The sequence below is a fragment of the Sorex araneus genome, chromosome 5 (genome assembly GCF_027595985.1).
Source record: "Sorex araneus isolate mSorAra2 chromosome 5, mSorAra2.pri, whole genome shotgun sequence".
In the NCBI taxonomy this organism is placed as follows: domain Eukaryota; kingdom Metazoa; phylum Chordata; class Mammalia; order Eulipotyphla; family Soricidae; genus Sorex; species Sorex araneus.
In genome coordinates this window covers 118,188,101-118,208,613 of record NC_073306.1, presented here as the reverse complement: position 1 = coordinate 118,208,613, position 20,513 = coordinate 118,188,101, and the positions used below count along the sequence as shown (strand labels likewise).

Here is a 20,513-nt window from a genome sequence, read left to right as displayed (position 1 = left end):
TTACTCCTGGTAGTGCTCAGGGGACCATATGGGATGCTGGGAATTGAACCTGGGTTGGCCGTGTGCAAGGCAAACGCCCTATCCCCCTCCCCGCTGTGCTATTGCTCCAGCCCCAGGAATTTTGTTTTTATCTTTTATTTTTGTAGGGTTTTGGAGTCACATCTAGCAGTGCTCAAGGCTTACTCTCAACTCTGTGCTCAAGATGCTCAGGGGACCATGTGTGGTGCCAAGGATCAAACCCCAGTCATCCACATGCAAGGCAAATGCCTACTGGCTGTAGCCCAGTCCCATGGAATTTGTGATTTTTTTGTTAAGAATGTTGTGAAACTACCTGTCACTCCCATTTTTTCATTTTCTTTATTCCTTTTATAAAAATTAAATTCTCGGGGCTGGAGCAATAGCACAGCGGGTAGGGCATTTGCCTTGCACGTGGCCGACCCAGGTTCGATTCCCAGCATCCCATATGGTCCCCTGAGCACCGCCAGGAGTAATTTCTGAGTGCAGAGCCAGGAGTAGCCCCTGTGCATCTCCAGGTGTGAGCCCAAAAAAAGCAAAAAAGAAAAAAAATTCTCCACCCCCCTACTTGACAATAAGATTTCTATTTTAATATATAAGTGTAATTATATGAAAACATAAAATATATTAATATAAAATAAAATTTCTATTTTAATATAGAAATCTTGGTAGCACGATCCTTCCAATCACTGACAGACACTTCTACTGCACTCTACCAAGGAAGTGGAGATGGATCAGTGGTGACTATGGGGACAGAGGGAGGAGAGTCTAGGAGGTAGAAGCCAGGGCACACTATGTGCAGGGGGCGGGGCGGGTTGAGATAACCAGCAGACTTTGGATCCAGCCAGGTTCCCTGATGACCTTGGCTGCAGCAGATTCAGCAGAGATACGTGGGCAGAGGCCACGCACTGAGTCTGGAGGGCAGGACCTTCGGATCCTGATCTTCAACGGGAGAAAGGAGGTGGGGGTGGGGCAGGGATTATTTTAGAGATGTTAATGAATCTTCAGGTAGTTTTGCATTGCAAAGAGAAACATTTTCTCACCCGCAGAGCACTGATTGGCCACACAGCTAAGTGGACACTGGAATGTGGGGCCAAGGGCTGTTCTCAGGCATTGACTGTGGGAAGATAAAGGTTAAACTACCTTATAAAGGAATTTGGCAATATTTAGCAACAGTGAAAAAATGTGCTTTCAGCAGAGAAATGCCACCCGTAAAGGTACATTCATGGGCACTAAGAAACTGGATACAATCCGAGTATCAGCAAGCAGAATAGATTGGAACGTACAGAATGGACTGGAATGTAATACTGGAATGCACACAACTAAATCTTAAGCAGCAGTCTACAGTTATACCACACTGAATGTGCCCAATCTCATCTGGAATAGTAAGCAGCAGAAAAATTAATGAATATATTTAAGCTGTTTGTTTGTGGCGCAGCCACACCTGTGGTGCTCAGGGCTTACCACAGGTTCAGGATCACTCTTGATAAACTCTGGGTATCATCTGGGTGCCTGGATTGAATTTGGGTTGGCTGTGTGCAAGGCAAATGTCCTACCTGCTGCACTATCGCTCTGGCCCTATTTGATTTCAGATTTTTAAAAAAAATTTTAAAATTAAAAAAAAATTTGCAGTAGTTACTCTGGTGTGCAAAATTATGTATGGAAGCACTGCTGCCTCTACAGGCAATGTGCAGAAAGCTACCCACCACTGACCTTATGTCACTTTTTTTTTTATAAACCACAGAGTTTATATAAAGTTTAAGGGCAAAGTTTATATATTATAAACTATATATCTATTCTATAGAAAAATATGAGACGCTTCACAAATTTGCGTGTCATCCTTGCACAGGGGCCATGTTAATCTCTGTATTATTCCAATTTTAGTATATGTGCTGCTGAAGCGAGCACCTTATGTCACTTCTAGTTATATGCATAAATTTTTTTTGGGGGGAGGCATACCTGGCGATGCTCGGGGAATATTCTATTTTTTTTTTCTTTTTGGGTCACATCCAGCAATGCACAGGAGTTACTCCTGGCGGTGCTCAGGGGACCATATGGGATGCTGGGATTTGAACCCGGGTCGGCCGCGTGCAAGGCAAACGCCCTACCCGCTGTGCTATCGCTCCAGTCCTGCATAAACTCTTATAAGTATAATTTTAAAGGAAAAATTAAATTGCAGAGGGGTAAGTATATGGTATCATTTATATCAAGCCATCAAATGGAAAGAATTCTATGAAATGTTTAATGATTTAGACATAGGTGCCAGGGACTGAGAGGAGCTAGAAACACTGACATTGCAACTTCGATTTATAATCTGTGTGTTAAGTATCACTTAGCCCATCTTACAGGTGAAAATTGAGGATTAGGAAGTGGGTCGGTTGGGATTTCAGTTCCATTCGTTTTGACGTCGGATTCACTAATTCAACAAATTAAAGGACAACCACGAGTTCACGAGTTCACCCTTTCCTCCCTCGTACCTGTAGTGACCACAGGCAAGAAGGTCAAAGGGCAGAGAGGTGTAAAATCTGGTGCCCTTTCAATAGGATCGTAATCCACCCAGACCCCGCCCCTCGACCGCTGAGCCCCGCCCCGAGCGGCTCGGCAACAGTGAGATCATGAATATGCAACTAAGGGGCAGATATTTAAAGGCGCCGGCACCACTCGCCTATCCCTGCCCCGCGCCGTTCGCCCCGTTCCTGTCCCTACTTCCTAGGCCAGGCCCCCTTCGCCCGCGTCCGCCGCTGCGTGCGGAAGTTCTACCAGCATGTCGGAAAAACTGCCCTACAAAGTCGGTGAGTTCTAGGACGTGCAGCCGGCAGCGCCTGCTCCGGGCTTGGGGCGGCGGCCGCGGGGCCGGCCCGGGCCACTCAGGACCCCTCGAATCGCAGTCTGGGCGCGCTTCTCGCCGCGCGCGGCCGCCTGGGGGTTGGAGTTCTTTTCTCGGGTCGAGGCGGTTGTTGAGGGCCGCCCGGGACTACAACTCCCGGCGTGCCCCGCGAAGCCCCGTGTCGCGGCGCGGGCTGCGCTGCCGCTAACCCGCGGCGTGTTCTTCGCGGTGCTGCCCCGAGTTGGTGGGGAACGCGCACCTGGAAAGCGCGCATCTACCCGGACCTACACTAGGGAACCCGGATTCTGTTTCCTGGCTCGCCACCGGCCCCTTGGTTATTTTGACTGCGTTATTCCGCACAAATCCGTGCCCTTCTCGGGGCCTCCTACGGGAAAGGCGAGGGGTGTGGAGCCCCTAACGGCGTGTGAGGCCTGCTTAGCCCACAGCTCGGGGACTTTGCTTTAATTGCTCCACGTTTGGGGTCACTTTACTCGCCCCTCCCCCAGTCCCGTAGGGAAAATCGTGCGGAGAATGTCGAAGGAAATTCGGAACGGTTGGAAAAAAACCCCTTCCTGCTGTTCCGTGGAGTGAAAGGCTGCTCGACTGACATTTATTAACATTTATTTGCTGGGCCTTGACTCTGGAAGAACCTCACGGCCTACCTTCATTTTGCATTGGTTTTCTAAGCCTTTCAGCTCTTGAAGTTATGAACTATTTCTCATTATGTGATGAGAAATGGGTACCGGCATAAAGGGAATTTTTGCCCGTGATCTTACAGCTGGAAGAATCTGGGGCACGACAGGAACCCCAGCCATGTATGCCTCAGAGCTCAACTTTTCACTGCTGTGTACAACAGAACATACTTGGGGGCTGAAAGGTAGTTCGAGTTGTCAGGCGTTTGCCTTGCAAACCACGGTCCCTGGTTTTACCTCCACGTGGCATATGCTGATGGCTAGCATATGGTAATACCCGTTACACCGCCTCCCCCAACTGGCACTGAGCCAGGATATTGCCCCTGAGCACAGCCAGGTGGGATCAAAACAATATAATTTGGACACAATTTTCAGCAAACCCTGTTCTGACTGGCCAAAGCTTTTTTTCTCTTTTTTCTTCACTTTTGGGGTGTTTAACCCAGTATGTTTTTTTTTTGTTTGTTTGTTTTTTGCTTTTTTGGGTCACACCTGGCGATGCACAGGGGTTACTCCTGGCAGTGCTCAGGGAACCACATGGGATGCTGGGATTTGAACCTGGGTTGGCTGCATGCAAGATAAAAGCCCTATCCACTGTGCTGTCGCTCCAGCCCCAACCCAGTATGTTTGGTAGGAATGCGTACTTGGATTATGAGGTGACAGGATCAAATATGGGGCTCCCACATTGAAAGCATGCATTCCAGCTCCTTGCACTATCTCCCCTAACATGTTTTGGGGTTTTTTGTTTTGTATTTGGGCCACATCTGGCAGTGCTCAGGGCTTACTTCTGGTTCTGTGCTCTGGGGACCATAATGGGATGCTGGGGATCGAACTCATGTTGGCTGTGAGCAAGACAATTACCCTACCATTGCTCAGGTCCCACAGTTTCTAAAATAGTACCAAGGCACTATAAACCTTGATAAAAGAATATTTGTGATGTCCTGTGCTGTGCATTGTTTACAGAGTCTGTGGAGGTGGACTTGATCCCATTATGCAATGGAAGAAAGAGGCTCTAATAGGAAATGGCTCCCAAGGATTCTATTATAGTAACTTACTGGGGCTGCAGAGAGCCCAAAAGGCCAAGCATGCACGAACCTGGGTTGGATCCTTCATCCAGGCACTGCATCGTCTCCCAAGCACTGCAATGAACTGTAAAGTGCTGTGAAGTAGCAAGTAGTGACCTCAGTAGACTGTTTGTGTAGCTGTGGAAATTGAAGGCCAGAAAGGTTGTCATGATCACATCAGTTTCAGAGCTGAATGCAGGCTTGTATAACAGTCCAGATAGCAGTGGGTGAGATTGAGAGTCTTGGATTGTGTGGGAGGAGACAGGACATTGAACGCGTGGTAGAGTTGGAAGAAGGAAGCCCCCAGTCAGGAAATCATCCTCTGCCAGACAGTGTCCATATGGCTTTTTCTTCAATCCACAGGGCTTGGGGTCAGAGCCATAGTAAAGCAAATTGGGTGCTTGATCAAATTCCGGGCATCCCATATGGTCCTCTGAGCACCACCAGTAGTGACCTGAGTACATAGCTAGGAGTAACACCACTGAGCACCATCGGTTGTGGCCCAAAATCCAAAAAAATCTCAGGGTATCTTATAGCAAGGGTAAAGATGGTGATTCCCATTTTACAGACAAAGAAACAGACTCAGAAGATCCTGCTACTTCTCTCTCTTATTCTAGAACAGAGTTCCGCAGGTCCTGTCATTGGGTAACTGGACACCAAAGCACCAGAGCCTAGAGCACTGAACACTCCGTACCCTTTTTGAGGAGCCCATGGGAAGGGCAGTGAAGGGGGCAATAGTGTTGGAGGGGGTGGAGTTTAACAGGATAGGACAGAATCTGGGGAGGAGCCTCGGGCTCTAGACCTGTTGCCCCACCTCTGCCACGGCTGCTTCCCAGCTGTGGAACCTGGGATGGATCCTGTCCCTCTCTGGGCCAGTTCCTTATTGGTAAATGCTCGTAGAAGCTGGACTAGTTTTTTGCTACTCCTGTCCCATATGCCAACTGCTTTCATGGACCTTCTTTCATTTACTCCTAAGAATAGATAGGTCGGTAAGTACTGACTGACCCATTCTGCCTGCCAGGCCCTGGAGACACAAAGGTGACCCAGCACCAAGCACACACCACCATTGTTTCTTTTTTTTATTCTTTTTGGATCACATCTGTAGATGCTCAGGGTTTACTGGCTCTGCACTCAGGAATTACTCCTGGCAGTGTTCAGGTGACCATATGGGATGCTGGGAATCGAACCCAGGTCAGCTGTGTGCAAGACACACTTCCTACCCACTGGTCCCAACTGTCTCCATTTTTTCCTACCTTCTGGCTGCTAGCCCAGTTCTGGATCCCTCCTTAGCTCTCCCTGGGTCTCCTGCTCTGCAGATCCAGTCAGTACAGCAGCCAGGCAGGGTTCCCCCCCAATGAAGGTGGTCATGTTACTCTTAAAACTTAGTCCTGGGCTGGAGAGATAAGGAGGTAAGGTACTTGTCCTGCATGCCACGATCCCCAGCACGGAGCCAGGAACAGCCCCTGAGTATCATTAGTATGACCTAACACCCTGAATCCAAAAAATAAAAGCAAACCAAGCAACTTTATAATCTTGGCTGGGGATGTAGCTCTAGGGTAGAACATGTCTTGCACTTATTTGGTGCCGGGTTTGCTCCCCCACACCAAACAAAAAAACCCCTACAAAACCTGTGTAGGCTTCTCACCTCACTAGCAATAAAATCCGGACTCATGTTTCTGCTAATTGATTCACCTTGGTGCACACCCCATTCCTTCATCAGAAATATGCCAAGTTCTTTCCTGTTTAAGGGTTTTAGTTGAGCATCTATTATGAGCCAGATGTGTCAGTTGCTGGGGGTAAGCCTTCAGGTTAAAAGAACTGCTTTGCTTAAACTGGAGTGGGAAATGAAGATGTGAAGCGGTAGGGCTTTAGACTTGGTGAGGGGGGCTGGAGCGATAGCACAGCGGGTAGGGCGTTTGCCTTGAATGCTGCCGACCTGGGTTCGATTCCCAGAATCCCATATGGTCCCCTGAGCACCGCCAGTAGTAATTCCTGAGTGCAGAGCCAGGAGTAACACCTGTGCATTGCCAGGTGTGACCCAAAAAAAGAAAAATAACCCTTAGACTTGGTGAGGAAGAAGAGGGAGAAGGGGCCTTAAGGCTTTGTGAGGGTAAGTTAAAGCACTGGACGTTGATTGCTTTTATTTTATTTTATTTTATTTTATTTTATTTTATTTTATTTTTTTGGATGGGAGAACATCTGGCAGTGCTCAGAGATCACTCCTGACCAAATGGGGTGCTGGGGGTTGAACACAGGTTGGCTCATGCAAGGCTAAGCACCCTGCCCACTGGCACTATATCACTTCATCCCGATTGATTGGTATTTTTTACTTGAGAAGAGTGGTGGCATTAAAAATTTAAAAAGAAATCATGTGAGGAGCCAGAGAGATAGTAGAGCAGGTAAGGTGCTTGCTTTGTATGTGGCTAACCTGGTTTGAGCCCCAATACCATATGGCACAGAGCCAGCAGTAAGCCCTGAACATAGCAGGCTATGGACCCCCCGACACCTCCTGTAAGAAAACAGAAATCATGTGAGTTTTTGTCAGAGCAGACAGTGGAATGGTCATTCCAATTGGGAAGTTGGGGACCATGGTTCAAACATGACCCACACAAGACCCAATACAGCTGTATGGACAGCGTATAGTTTCCAAGTGGTGGTACTGAGTGAACATTTAGATTAGACCAGTGTCAAATTCAGGAGGAAACTTTGGACAGGAGAGGCTTACGTGGGAGTTATTACCCTTGAGAAAGTATTTAAAGCTAGTAAGGCTGGATGAGCTCATCTGGTAAGACTTGGAGAAGAGAAAGATGACAGTGCCTCGAGGGCCTCCAAACAGCTGCTGAGTCTTAACTACACCAGGAAGGTCAGAGGCAAAATCACAGGTTTGCCCAGAGGGCAGAGAAGTCAAAGAAAGGCTTTTGGGAATAGAAAGCAGTAATTGGTGGCATCACTATTGCTGCCGGTATTATGAATACCAGTAACTCACTGTTCCGTTTGTGTGTGTGTGTGTGTGTGTGTGTGTGTGTGTGTGTGTGTGTTGGGGGGGGGGTTCTGATGAGTCTTTGGAAACCTCAAGCTGAGTCCTTAAGGAAGTAAGAGGTGATGGACCCCAGAATGGCTTCTCTGGTACAGTGAACAAAATGTTCAGTTCCTGTAAATGGACGAGAAGGACTAGGGTCCGTGGGGAGGTGGGGAGTGGAATAGTTCTCAACTCTTCTCAGTTGTCAAGCGAGGCTGACAGTTGAGGGAAAGGGTTGGAGGTCTGGAAAAAGCAGAGTAGAAAATTTTTCATTAAGAAGATGCCGTGGGGCAGCTGGAGTGGGCCTTGAGGCTTGTGGTCTTAATCAACTAGTTCTTGAGGCGAGGCTGTGGCTTTCCTCCTTGCTGCAGTGACGTGGGTTCACGAAGTTTGAGGACATGAGGCTAGAGAGACTCCGTGGCAGGAAGGAGTTGACAATAGGCAATGAATGAACGTGAAAGACCGTGATGGGAAGGATTAGCGGACTGGCTGCAGTCTTCCTGGAGCTGAGGCTCTGGGGAGAAAGAGCCGGAAAGAGACGACTTGGCCAGAGCGGGCTGCTGGAGACCCAGATTGCCGAGTGTGCCAAGAGAGTGGATAGGGGCGTTGGACTGCGGTCCAGTGGGAGTCCGCCCTCCCACGGGAGGAGTAGCTCATTTCTGAAATTGTTCAAATGTGCAGTGGAAAGCATGCGGCAGAAATCCATTTCATATTAAATTCCCTCACACCCACCATGCCCTTGGGTGATTGATAGAATCTTAATGTCACTAAAGATAAAAATGCAGCTGATGAGATAGTACAGAGAGCAAGACAAGCAACCAGCATTTCACCCACAGGCGGCACAGATGGTCCCCCCAACATCACCAGGAGTGATCTTGAGTTTCCAGTTAGGAAGCCAGGAGTGAGTCTGTAGCAGAGTGAGTGAGATGTGGCCCACCATAAAATAATAATGATTAAAACATAAAAATAAAAAAGTTGGGGCCGGAGCGATAGCACAGCGGGTAGGGCGTTTGCCTTGCACGCGGCCGACCCGGGTTCGATCCCCGGCATCCCATATGGTCTTCCAAGCACTGCCAGGAGTAATTCCTGAGTGCAAAGCCAGGATTAACCCCTGAGCATTGCTGGGTGTGACCCAAAAAGCAAAAAAAAAAAAAAAAAAAAGTTTTCTAACAGAGGCTGGAGAAAGAGCACAACAGGGAAAGTACTTGCCTTGCCAACCCAGGTTTCGATCCCTAGTACCCTATATGGTCCCCCAAGCCCACCATAGTGATCCCTGAGCACAGAGCCCAGAGAAAGCTCTGAGCCACTGCCAGATGTGACATCAAAAAAAAAAAACCGGGGGCTGTGCTATCGCTCCAGCCCCCAAAAGTTTTTTTTTTTTTTTTTTTTGCTTTTTGGGTCACACCCAGCGATGCTCAGGGGTTACTCCTGGCTTTGCACTCAGGAACCACTCCTGGCGGTGCTTGGGGGACCATATGGGATGCCGGGGATCGAACCCAGGTCGGCCGCGTGCAAGGCAAACGCCCTACCCGCTGTGCTATCGCTCCGGCCCCCAGCCCCCAAAAGTTTTTATCAAGAAGAAGGTGGGAGGAAATTCCAGGCCAGGGGCTTAGAGCACTTCCCTTTCAAACTCATGCTCCCAAGTTCAAATCCTGGTCCCCTGAGCACCTTTTTTTTCTTTTATTTGTTGGGAGAGGGGCGGTCAGGAACTATTCTTGGCCCTGTGCTCAGGAGTGATCCCTGGCGTGCTCAGAGCCCAGCTACAGTACTGGAGATTAAACTTGGGTTGGAGAATGCAAGATAAGTGCCTTGCCCACTGCGCTATCCCTCTGGCCCTCCAGAAGTAATTTCTAATGACCACAGCTTGGACTATGTGAGCACCATGCAAAGGGGTATGCCTGCCCCCACCCCCCTGTTGTAGAGCACAGCTAAATAGGAAGTGTGACCCCTGGTGACAGAGTGACCCCTAGCAAACATGCATGTGAACACAATTAAAAGGAGTGCAAAGTAGCAGAGTGCAAGCACCATCACTCACCCTCTTAAAAAGTTCAGCAGGGCTGTGGTGCCGGGGTGCTAGCACAGTCGGCAAGGTGTTTGCCTTGCACATGGCTGACCGGGTTCTTCAGCATTCCATATGGTCCCCTGAGCACCCCCAGGAGCAGTTCTTAAGTGCAGAGCCGGGAGTAACCCTCAAGCATCATCAGATATGGCCCCAAAACAAAAACAAATCAGGGCTGGAGAGATAGTACAGGGACTAGGGGTGCTTGCTCTGCATGTGGTGGACCCAGGTTTGATCCCCTGCATTCCCCCCCATACAGTCCTCTTTAGTACCACTGGTTGTATTTAATGTACCCCCATTTTTTTTTTTTTAATGGCGAGTCCTTTCTAGGCCTACTGAATCTCAGATTCCAGGGAGGTCTGCAAAGATGACACCATCAGGGAGATTTGTAAACCTTTGACCTAGTGACCACTTTAGGGGTGGGTAGAGGGCTGGAGTGATAGTACAACAGGTAAGGGCACTTGCATGTGGCCCACCAAGGTCCGATCCCTGTCACCACATATGGTCCCCTGAGCTTATCACTGGGTATGATCCCCCCCCAAAAAAAACAAGGAATGGGCTATAGTGGGGTGGGTAGGTTTTGGAGAGTACTGAGATAGTGAGAACTCACAATAACCTCTCGAGAACCTTCCTGAGAATCTGAGTCAATGAGAGCTTGAGGTGGTAGATGGTGCTCAAAATAACCTGGGTCACTAATGACAGCAAGAGCTGAGGATGTAAATCACTGTACCTGATGATCCTACTAACTGAGAACTTCCAAAGTCAGAAGCTACCCAGCAGTTCAAGTCTAGGGGGTCCTGGGGACACTGCTCTGAGAGAGCAGAGAACCTACTTGTGGCAGCTCATTGCTGCAAAGGAAGGAAGAGCCGACCAAGGCTGTCCCACGCCGTCCACCTCCCCTGGGAGGAGAGCCCGAGAGCACACCTTCCACAGGCCCGTGCCCTTCCCGCAGAGCGAAACACTTGGGTGTTCACAGTCTTAAACAGCTGTCAATTCCAGGGTGTTAGATAAGACCAATTTGGAGTGTTGGCGTCATCCCTTCCCGAGAGGGATGACTGGGAAGGTGGAGAGCCAGGAATGGGGTGTGTCGGCGGCGGCAGAGAGGGGGAGGAGTGGGCGGTGTATTTGGTCTGGCGGTTGTTTTTCAACGGGGCATTTAGCCATGTTAAACGTTCGCTTGTATGTGGGCCTCTTTGGTTAAGCGTGCGGCCGGCCAAGGCTGTACGCGGCGGCTAGGCAGGGACCCGGGTGTCACGGTGTGGACTGCCCCGGCTCTGGCTCCGGCTCCGTGAAGTCCGCACTGAGCTTGTGGTGCACATCCCTACGCGGGGGCGTGGGGAAGGGCTGAGAGGCGGTGCTTTGCGGGCGGTGGGACAGGTGGCTGACCAACTCCCACCCTTCCCTGCCCCTGCAGCTGACATCAGCCTGGCTTCCTGGGGACGCAAGGCCCTGGACATCGCGGAGAATGAGATGCCGGGCTTGATGCGCATGCGGGAGATGTACTCGGCCTCCAAGCCACTGAAGGGCGCCCGCATCGCTGGCTGCCTGCACATGACGGTGGAGACCGCCGTCCTCATCGAGACCCTCGTTGCCCTGGGCGCCCAGGTGAGGCCCGGAGCTGCTCGCTGTGGAGCCGCCAAGTCCAGGGCGGTGATGGCCCCTCAGGCCCGCTGGAGCTCCAGCCGAGTCACAGTGTTTCCACCATTGGAGGGACCGGGGGACGAAGGCGGGAGGTAGGAACACCCAACGGGTGCTGGGAGACCATGCCACGCAGGGATTGAACCCACGGCACCCACATGCAGATCGTGGCACCAACACTGTTAGCCACCTCTCTGGCCTTGCTGCCATCCTTTGTGCCTTTGTGTAGTGACTGCTCTGCATTACTTTCTTCCCAATTGGGAAAACAATCTCACTGTCCTCGCTTCACATCTTCCTGACTGACAAATAAACAGGAAGAGACTAACAGGAAAAAACTAACAGGAATCTCTAACAGGAAGCTCTAACTGGAAGAAACTCACTCCCCTTGTCCCACTGGATTAGCTAAGCTCTGATCTCATAGGCTGGCCCAGGGTCATGTGCCTGCCTTCCACCAATCGTGGCTGCCTGTGGATGGTGTGTTCTGATTGGTTCAGTTTGGGTCATGTGTGCCATTGATTGACAGGCCTTCCAAGGTCATGCATAGGCGTGAACTGGTTAATGGAAAAAGGAGCTGGGCAGAGCAGTCAACATCAAGGTACTCTAGGGCTCAGTTCTTTAGACCTTTACTTTGTAATATTCATGTCCCTGGTGATTTTGATTAATTTTGGTTTTAAGTCCGGAGCTCAGAGGTCCAGAGAGATAGTACTGGGAGTAACGGGATTACCTTTCGTGGGACTGACTCCGGTTTGATCCCCATCCCCCACGTACCGCTAAGGAGTGACCCTGAGCACAGCCAGAAATACAATGAAGAGTGTGACCCAAATCTGCGCCTTGCCACCCCCTGTACCCCAGTTCTGCTTAGATGGCAGTTATGTACAAGTATGTATTCTGCACTTCTGAACTCTGGGTGTTTTTGTGTGTGTACACATATATATATGCAGCTGCTGAGACATCATCTCCATATGGACATCTAATAGTTTAACTTTGACAAGCAACAAACTGCTTTCCTAATCCCTTATCTACCCCCTGCAGTTTTCTCCACTTAAACAGGAACTTGAGCCATCCAGAATTTTTTTGTTTTTCGATTTGTGGGTCACACCCTGTGATTGATGCTCAGGGGTTACTCCTGGCTCTGCACTGAGGAATCACTCTGGTGGTGCTCAGGGGACCATATGGGATGTTGGGGATTGAACCCAGGTTGGTCATGTGCAAGGCAAACTGCTCCAGCCATGCCATCCAGGTTTTGTCAGCTCTACAACTTCGGTTCCTGAATCCTCTCTTGCCAACAACTAATTTCCTCAGCAAGTCCTGTCAGCCTGGCCTTCAGGATATACCTTCCCCAGTACTGCTACTAATTGCGTTCAGCACTGCAGTTGCCTTTTAGCTGTCTTGCCTGTCTTCCAGGTGCAATGGTCCAGCTGCAATATCTTCTCCACCCAGGATCACGCAGCAGCTGCTATTGCCAAAGCTGGCATTCCTGGTGAGTTGTGTGGGCTGTTGGGAAATGGGGCTGCATCCTGGGGCGCTTCTGTGTGTCACTGACTCCCATGGGGACAGGCAGGTTGGGAACTTAGGCCCACAGGCTCTTAGCCTAGTGGCCATAGGAAAGCACTGATTTGTCCCGCTGGCATCCAGAGTCCTTGGGAAAGTGTGTATGGTCCAGTTTCAAGTTATGTGATGGGCTAGAGAGATAGTACTACAATGGGTAGGGCCCTTGTCTTGCACTCAGAAGTCAAGTTCTGTGACAGGGAAAGGTGGGCTTTTAGGATTGGGAACCACATGATGTAAAGGAGGGGAAGTTCATGCAGGAAGAATGTTGTCTGTTTGCCAGAGTTGGGAGGGGGAAATAGTGGTCAGAAGAAGTCTTCTGATAGGTTTCCATTACCTAAGACTTAAGGTCTAGAGGGTATGAAGCAGAAGGATTTTTCTCAAGTTGCTGGAGAAACAGGGCATTTGCCTATGCCTGGGGAGGAGAGTAGAGACCCTAGGAGGGGAGTGGAGGCCAGGAAGGAGGAGAGACCAAGGAGGGGATAGGGGGAGGGGTAGAGGCCCAGGAGGGGAGGGGGAAAGGAGAGGGGAGTAGCCGGACATGGAGGCCAGGTAATGAACTAGAACCTTAGCGATTCCTTCCAGCCAGCTCCAGTTGGAAGATGGAGGGGGACGGGGGTGAGGCCCCCTCCAGAGACTGTGCAGCTGTCTCCTACCCTCAGCCCTGCTGGGGCTCCATGGCCCTCTGGGAAAAGCTTGGCTTCCATAACCGTGCTGCCCCAGGTGGGGAGAGGCAGCTGGCTGGCTTTATCCTTTGCTTATGGGAAGGTCATAGGAGTGCCGCACCTGTGTCCCAGTCATGCCGCCTCATGGGAACGCTCGTTTCACAGGGTTTCTGTGAGGGGAAAATGAGTTGGGGCATGAAGCAGTTAGAGTAATGCCTGGCACAAAGAAGTAAGTGCTTCATACATAGTAGCGGCTATTAGTAATTTTTTTGGCCAGACTCTGGAACCACCCACCAGTGCCTGCAGGGTCCTTGAGTTCTTGTAATGGAACTAAAACTTGAACCTTGTTTCGTGGGTCCATGTGAGTGTGGCTTCCTCCCCGTGGGGCACCCCATCTCAGCCGCAAGCAGCGTGGGTAGGAACTCCAGGGTCGCTGTGGGTTTATGCCCCAAATCCCTGGGGCCCGGTCAGAAAGGATTGGGAATGGAAATAATTCTTCCTAGGTACTTCTGGGGCATGGGTGGTCAGGGTGGGGGTGAGGTACCTCCAGCTCACTTAGTCTGTACCATAGTGAGCCCCATTTACAAACTGGCTCACTGAGGTGAAGTGGTTTGCTCAGACCCACAGCTCTGCGGTGCAGAGCCAGAGCTCCGGTCTTCCCAGCTCCCAGGGGTGAAGTGTCGCTGCTAAAGGGGCTGGAGGTGGCGGGGGTGGGAATCTTCAAGGCGATGGAACTGGCTCTGCCCTGGCGGTTGAACGTGCGTCTCCCTTGCAGTATATGCCTGGAAGGGGGAAACGGATGAGGAGTACCTGTGGTGCATTGAACAGACCCTGTACTTCAAGGACGGGCCCCTCAACATGATTCTGGACGATGGTGGTGACCTCACCAACCTCATCCACACCAAGTACCCTCAGCTCTTGTCTGGTGAGCACCGTGGGTGTGGGTGGAGCTGGAAGGCAGACAGGACCTCAGGCTGGCCTGGCAGGAATGCTGGGTGCCTGAATCCAGGAGGGGCTCCTGGAGGGAAGCTGAGGCCTGGCTGATAACGTTCCAAGGGCCAGGCAGGGTGAGGTGAGAACTGGGGAGGAGTGAGCTTTGTTAAAAGCAGAGGGAAGGGACGATCAGTGCTAAGGGGTCTAAGTGGTCAGTGCTAGGGACCTCAGGTGGGAAAGCAGGCCTGTTCCTAAACAGAGGAAGCCCACCTGGCCACATCTTCACTGGGAAGTGCAGATTTTTTTGTTTTTGTTTTTTTGTGTTTTTTTGCTTTATGAGTCACACCCGGTATTGCACAGGGGTGACTCCTGGCTCATGTACTCAGGAATCACTCCTGGCAGGGCTCGGGGGACCATATGGGATGCTGGGAATCGAACCTTGGTCAGCCACGTGCAAGGCAAACACCCTACCCACTGTGCTATCATTCCAGCCCCCAAGGGAATTGCAGCTTTTGGACTTCCATGAAACCTGGGTATGGAAGGACATCACAGGTCAAGAGCAAAGAATTTGGATATATTCTGAGAGAAAAGGGAATTGGAGGCTTTAAGTGGACTTCCGAATATATATATTCGGAAGTCCACTTAAAGTCCACTGGTATATATATATATATATATACCAGAAAGGACTGCTGGGGCTGGAGGATAGATAAGGGGTGAGGAGTGCATTTATCTTGCACGCAGCCAACCTGGTTTGATTCCAGGTATGGTCGCCAGACTCCCCCACCCCCTTCTACTCCACACAGACACACTCAAACACAGACATAAACAGAACTGCTGGAGAATGGGGTGTGATTGGCTGATTAGGTCAGATTGGCTGATTAGGTCAGATGGGGACAGGCCTGTGGGAGTTGAAGGCTGAGTCCTCAGGCCCTGGGTGAGTACAGCCTCCCTCATACCGTGGGTAACTGGTTTGTACTGGTCCAGACATGGGAACCCAGACAGGAGCTGCTTTAGGGGATAAAAGTGAGGAATTTGGGTAGATTAGGTATGGACTCTGAGGCTCTCTGGGCCTCATTGTGGTATGCTGACTCCCCCTTCCTGGCCTGAGGCTCATCCCCTTGCTCTTATTCAGGCATCCGGGGCATCTCTGAGGAAACCACCACTGGTGTCCACAACCTGTACAAGATGAATGCCAATGGCATCCTGAAGGTGCCTGCCATCAATGTCAACGACTCGGTCACCAAGGTGAGCCCATGGGCCGACCACTGTGCTAGGCAGCACCTCTGAAGGACTCCAAGGTGGGACTGGTCAGGGTGTGCAGCAGACCTCAGCCAGACACCAAGAGCTTCGGTCGAGTAGCCTCTTGGATGCAGCCCATTCCTTATACTTGACCCTCAGGAGCTTTTCTGGACAGTCAGGGAAAAGGGGAGAAAACCTCGGGGTGACAGGGGAAGAAGTCTCCGGAGGTGATCAGGGCCTGGCCTACCGCCAATCCATGTGCCCCGTTTCCTCTCAGAGCAAATTTGACAACCTCTATGGCTGCCGGGAGTCGCTCATTGATGGCATCAAGCGGGCCACGGACGTGATGATTGCAGGCAAGGTAGCAGTGGTGGCAGGCTACGGGGACGTGGGCAAGGGCTGCGCACAGGCCCTGCGGGGTTTCGGCGCCCGAGTCATCATCACCGAGATTGACCCCATCAATGCCCTGCAGGCCGCCATGGAGGGTAAGGAAGGGTGAGGGCAGGCTGGCAGCCATGGGGGCAGGGTAGGGCACCCAGATGACCTATGGCCACTGTCTGCACAGGCTATGAGGTAACCACCATGGATGAGGCCTGCAAGGAGGGCAACATCTTTGTGACCACCACAGGCTGCGTGGACATCATCCTGGGCCGGTAGGTGCCAGGCAAGGGCTGGGAGGAGCGACTTGGGGAAGGACTTCCTGGGTCCCTGATGGTCCCGTGGGCTCGGCTCCCGCACAGGCACTTTGAGCAGATGCAGGATGACGCCGTTGTGTGTAACATTGGCCACTTTGATGTGGAGATCGATGTCAAGTGGCTGGAAGAGAACTGCGTGCAGAAGGTCAACATCAAGCCCCAGGTGAGTAGCGCAGAATCTGCAGTAGATGGTCCGCAGCAGGGGGCGTGTGCCACACTGCCAGGGCTTTGGGAGAACCACCTGGGGGGTGCCAGCTCCTGGGCCACCTAAATTAGAGTTTCATGACATCCTACATCTTTTTTTTTTATAGTAAAACAGATTTTTTTTTTCTTTTTGGGTCATACCCAGCAATGTACAGGGGTTACTCCTGGCTCATGCACTCAGGAATTACTCCTGGTGGTGCTTGGTGGTGCTCGGGGACCATATGGGATACTGGGAATCGAACCTGGTTTGGCCGTGCGCTAGGCAAACGCCCTACCCGATGTGCTATTGCTACAGCCCCTAAGTAAAACAGATTTTATTGGGAGGTTTTTGAAGGTGAGGAGGAGAGAGAGACAGAGACACAGACACAGACACAGAGATTCGCTCGAGAGTGTGGGCTTCTCTGAGGACAAAGAGAGCCCGTACACACACCCCAGCATTAGCTATGGAAGCATGAAAGTACACATCTCAAGAGCGAGATGCAGGTGACACACGTGTTCGGGTGCCCTGTGGGCTCGGGCAGCATATGCGCCAACATCTTACATCTTTGAGGGCCAGAGGGGACATTCTAGCAGTATTCAGGAGGCCCCAGTTTGTCTCCTGGCGTTTCACAGCCAGTGGGTTTGGTGGTTTTCATGGCTATGGATGTGCAGCTGCTCAGGCCCTTAGTGCCTGGAATTTCCCGGGCTACCCAGCAGTGCTGGGGGCCTCCAAGGCCATGCCTGGCAGTGTTCGGGGCACCAAGTGGCGGTGGGGATTAAACTGGCATTAGTCACGCACAAAATGGGCGCTCAACCCCACTGCTGCCTCTCCAGCCTGGCTGTGCCTTTGCATGCTTGTGCAGCTGACATGCAATCAGCTTGTCTCGGTTGGCTCCCTCCTCACGCTCAGGCTTGAACTGCCATCACGCACTTCAGAGTGTGTGGCTCCAGACTAGTGACTTAACACCGCAGACTTCAGTTCATCTGTGAAGTGAAAATGCTAGTAGTATTTAAGTCACAGGGTTATTAAGACTAAGTGGGGGGGCTGGAGTGATAGCACAGCGGGTAGGGCTTTTGCCTTGCACGCGGCCGACCCGGGTTTGATTCCCAGCATCCCATATGGTCCCCTGAGCACCGCCAGGAATAATTTCTGAGTGCAGAGCCAGGAGTGACCCCTGTGCATTGCCAGGTGTGATCCCAAAAGCAAAAAAAAAAAGACTAAGTGGGAAAAAATAAGACAAAATGGGATTGATATATCTATAAACATAACTACAGTTAAATGTGTGCTCTTAATCTGTGAAAGTGATATTAGTAAGATAAACTATATGTGTGCCAGTGTGCATGCGGGGATGGGTTGTGACCATAGTGGTGCCTGGGGGCTGTTCTGACTCTGCTCAGGGCTCACTCCTGATGGTGTTCAGGGGACCATTTGCGGTGCGGGGAATCGAACTTGTATCTCCTGCATCTTTGTATATGCTCAGCCTGCTGGGTTCTTTGTCTGGCCCTTGGAAATTTTTATTGGATACTTAATGTGTGCCAAACCTCCAGCCAAGTGTTCCACACATGTCAGTTCACTATATTCTCCCAGCAGACCTGTGGGCGCTGCAGCTCAGAGTTGCTTCCATGTCACGTCATTGATTATTAATGGCCAGTGCCAGGGCCTGGAGGCTGTTCCTTTTTTTTTTTTTTTTTTTTCATTTTGGGTCACACCTGGCGATGCACAGGGGTTCCTCCTGGCTCATACACTTAGGAATTACTCCTGGTGGTGCTTGGGGGACCATATGGGATGTTGGGAATTAAACCCGGGTTGGCCTCATGCAAGGCAAACCCGCTGTGCTATCGCTGCAGCTCCTGGAGACTGTTCTGGAGTGGTTCACACCCCACCTGGGCACTGTGGGTGGGCATCGGGTGCCATAACCTGCTAGTCCTCACCGGTGCCCTGCCCACTTGCAGGTGGACCGCTACGTGCTAAAGAGTGGGCGCCGCGTCATCCTGCTGGCCGAGGGCCGACTGGTCAACCTGGGCTGTGCCATGGGTCACCCCAGCTTCGTGATGAGCAACTCCTTCACCAACCAGGTGCTGGCGCAGATCGAGTTGTGGACCCATGCGGACAAGTACCCTGTGGGGGTCCACTTCCTGCCTAAGAAGGTAGGTTCTCATGCCAGACAGGACCCCACGTGTTTGCCTCTCTCCCCTCTGTCAGGCCCTCAGAGGACCTTCTGTAGGGCAGAAATCTTTCTTTTCATGCAGGAGAAGAGGAAATAGAGACCCCAAATTGGGATTGGGTGGTGAGGGTATGGGCCGGGAGCAACACACAGAGCCCAGGTTCGAATCTCAGTCTCCCCATTCTGCCGCTGTGTTAATCAGGTCAAATCGGCCTCCCCATGTCTCTACTGTACCTCGGTACAGCAAAGGTAAAAGTATTTCCCTGAAGAAAGTGAGGGACTCTTCGCTCGTGTCACTAAGGATTTAAGAATCCTCAAGGAGCTGGAGTGTTCCTGTCTCTACCCTTCACGGAAAAGATGTCCCATTCGTAGTACAACTCCAGAAAAGCATCTGGGCTGGCCGCTTGGGGCGGGGTGGGGTGGGGTGGAGGGTGGGGGCTGAGGCTGAGGAGGGAGATGCAGTTGCTTCTCCCACCAGTGCTCAGAGAGGAGGTTTGGTTCCCTCTTGAGGCAGAGCAACTCGGAAGCCAAACCAGCACCTGCCTGAGGCTGGCTCCTGGGATCGAATGAGATGCCTGCCACGTTTCATGTGACAGACACCACAGCACAAGGGTTTTTGTAACTATTGGCAAATTAAGGCGGGAAACGGGTCTCCAGGCATGACACTGACACCAGGTCTCCCTCCCCAGCTGGACGAAGCCGTGGCTGAAGCCCATCTGGGCAAGCTGAATGTGAAGCTGACCAAGCTGACCGAGAAACAGTCCCAGTACCTGGGCACGCCCCGCGACGGCCCCTTCAAGCCCGATCATTACCGCTATTGAAAGCCAGGCCCGTTGTGGCCTTCCAGCTGCTGTCCTTGCCCAGGTCCCGCCTCTCCCCAAGAGCAAATGGCACCAACTTTGCAAATAGTTTGTTCATGTCTCCCTGTGGCTGGTCACCCTGTGTTTGGCCTCTGCTGCATCCCTCATACCGTTCCTAGTGTGTCAGGGGGAAACGAGAAGCCCTTCTCCAGCCCTGGTTGCCTTGAGGGGACAAGGGAGACGCCCAGAGGGGGCCATGAGCTCAGGGGTCTTGAAACTACTCACTTGGTCAGCCCTTCCTCAGACCAGAAGTTGGCAAGTCTGGTTACAGAGCTTGTGTGCTCTACTGCCTGGTCTCTCACCTGGCCGGTGGACTTTATCCCCATGTTCTCAGTTTACAAGTTCGCTGGTTTCTCAGCCCATGACAAGGAAAGGAGCAGGGAGGAACTGCTAGTTTTCATGCTCCTGAGAGCCTGGCTTAGTGCTGGGCGTTCTCTTAAACCTCAGAGCAATGAGGTTGCTGTTTTGAGTCCCTGTTTTACAGGGGTTAGAATATACGGCTTAGGACCAGCCAGGCCCAAAGTGACTGCCCGAGGTGGAAGGACCCACGCGAGGAAAGGGCAGGTGACGGTTTGCTGCCACTGTGAGACATGGTTCCTGTCACAACCCTGGGGCAAAAAAGTGTCTCGGTTCGTTTCTAAGGCTCATGATGTTAAAAGAGGAGGAAACATGGTTAATAAACTTTTTGGTGCCTAAAAAAATTTTGAGACTTATTGTCCTAATAATCCAGTTGAATAGCAGGTGATATAAGAAGGGGTTCAGACTGTGTGCTGAGGAGTCAGTGAGACAGTGGTTTGGGGGTCTCATCAACCCATGGGGCTTGGAGGGATAAGGACTTCAGTCTTCCTGGCAGTGCTCAAGGCTTATTCCTGGCTCTGTGTTCAGGGATCACTCCTCCAGTGGTTGGGGGGCCA

At 51.4% G+C, this 20,513-nt stretch overlaps 1 protein-coding gene and 1 non-coding gene across 2 annotated transcripts; one reads left to right on the top strand and one right to left on the bottom strand.

Annotated features, from left to right (window-relative positions):
• Positions 1–1,819: 1,819 nt before the first annotated feature.
• LOC129405257 (U6 spliceosomal RNA) lies at positions 1,820–1,923 on the bottom strand. Its single transcript, XR_008630438.1, has one exon. It is a non-coding gene; the product is annotated as a U6 spliceosomal RNA (small nuclear RNA).
• A 725-nt stretch (positions 1,924–2,648) lies between these two features.
• Positions 2,649–20,292, top strand: AHCY (adenosylhomocysteinase). The gene is made up of 10 exons (XM_004612557.2): positions 2,649–2,807; positions 11,088–11,278; positions 12,716–12,791; positions 14,300–14,449; positions 15,590–15,702; positions 15,974–16,181; positions 16,262–16,349; positions 16,437–16,554; positions 18,528–18,722; positions 19,429–20,292. The coding sequence occupies exons 1-10, from the start codon at positions 2,780–2,782 to the stop codon at positions 19,558–19,560; spliced, it is 1,299 nt and encodes a 432-aa protein (XP_004612614.1). The 5' UTR covers positions 2,649–2,779; the 3' UTR covers positions 19,561–20,292.
• The last annotated feature ends 221 nt before the right edge of the window (positions 20,293–20,513 follow it).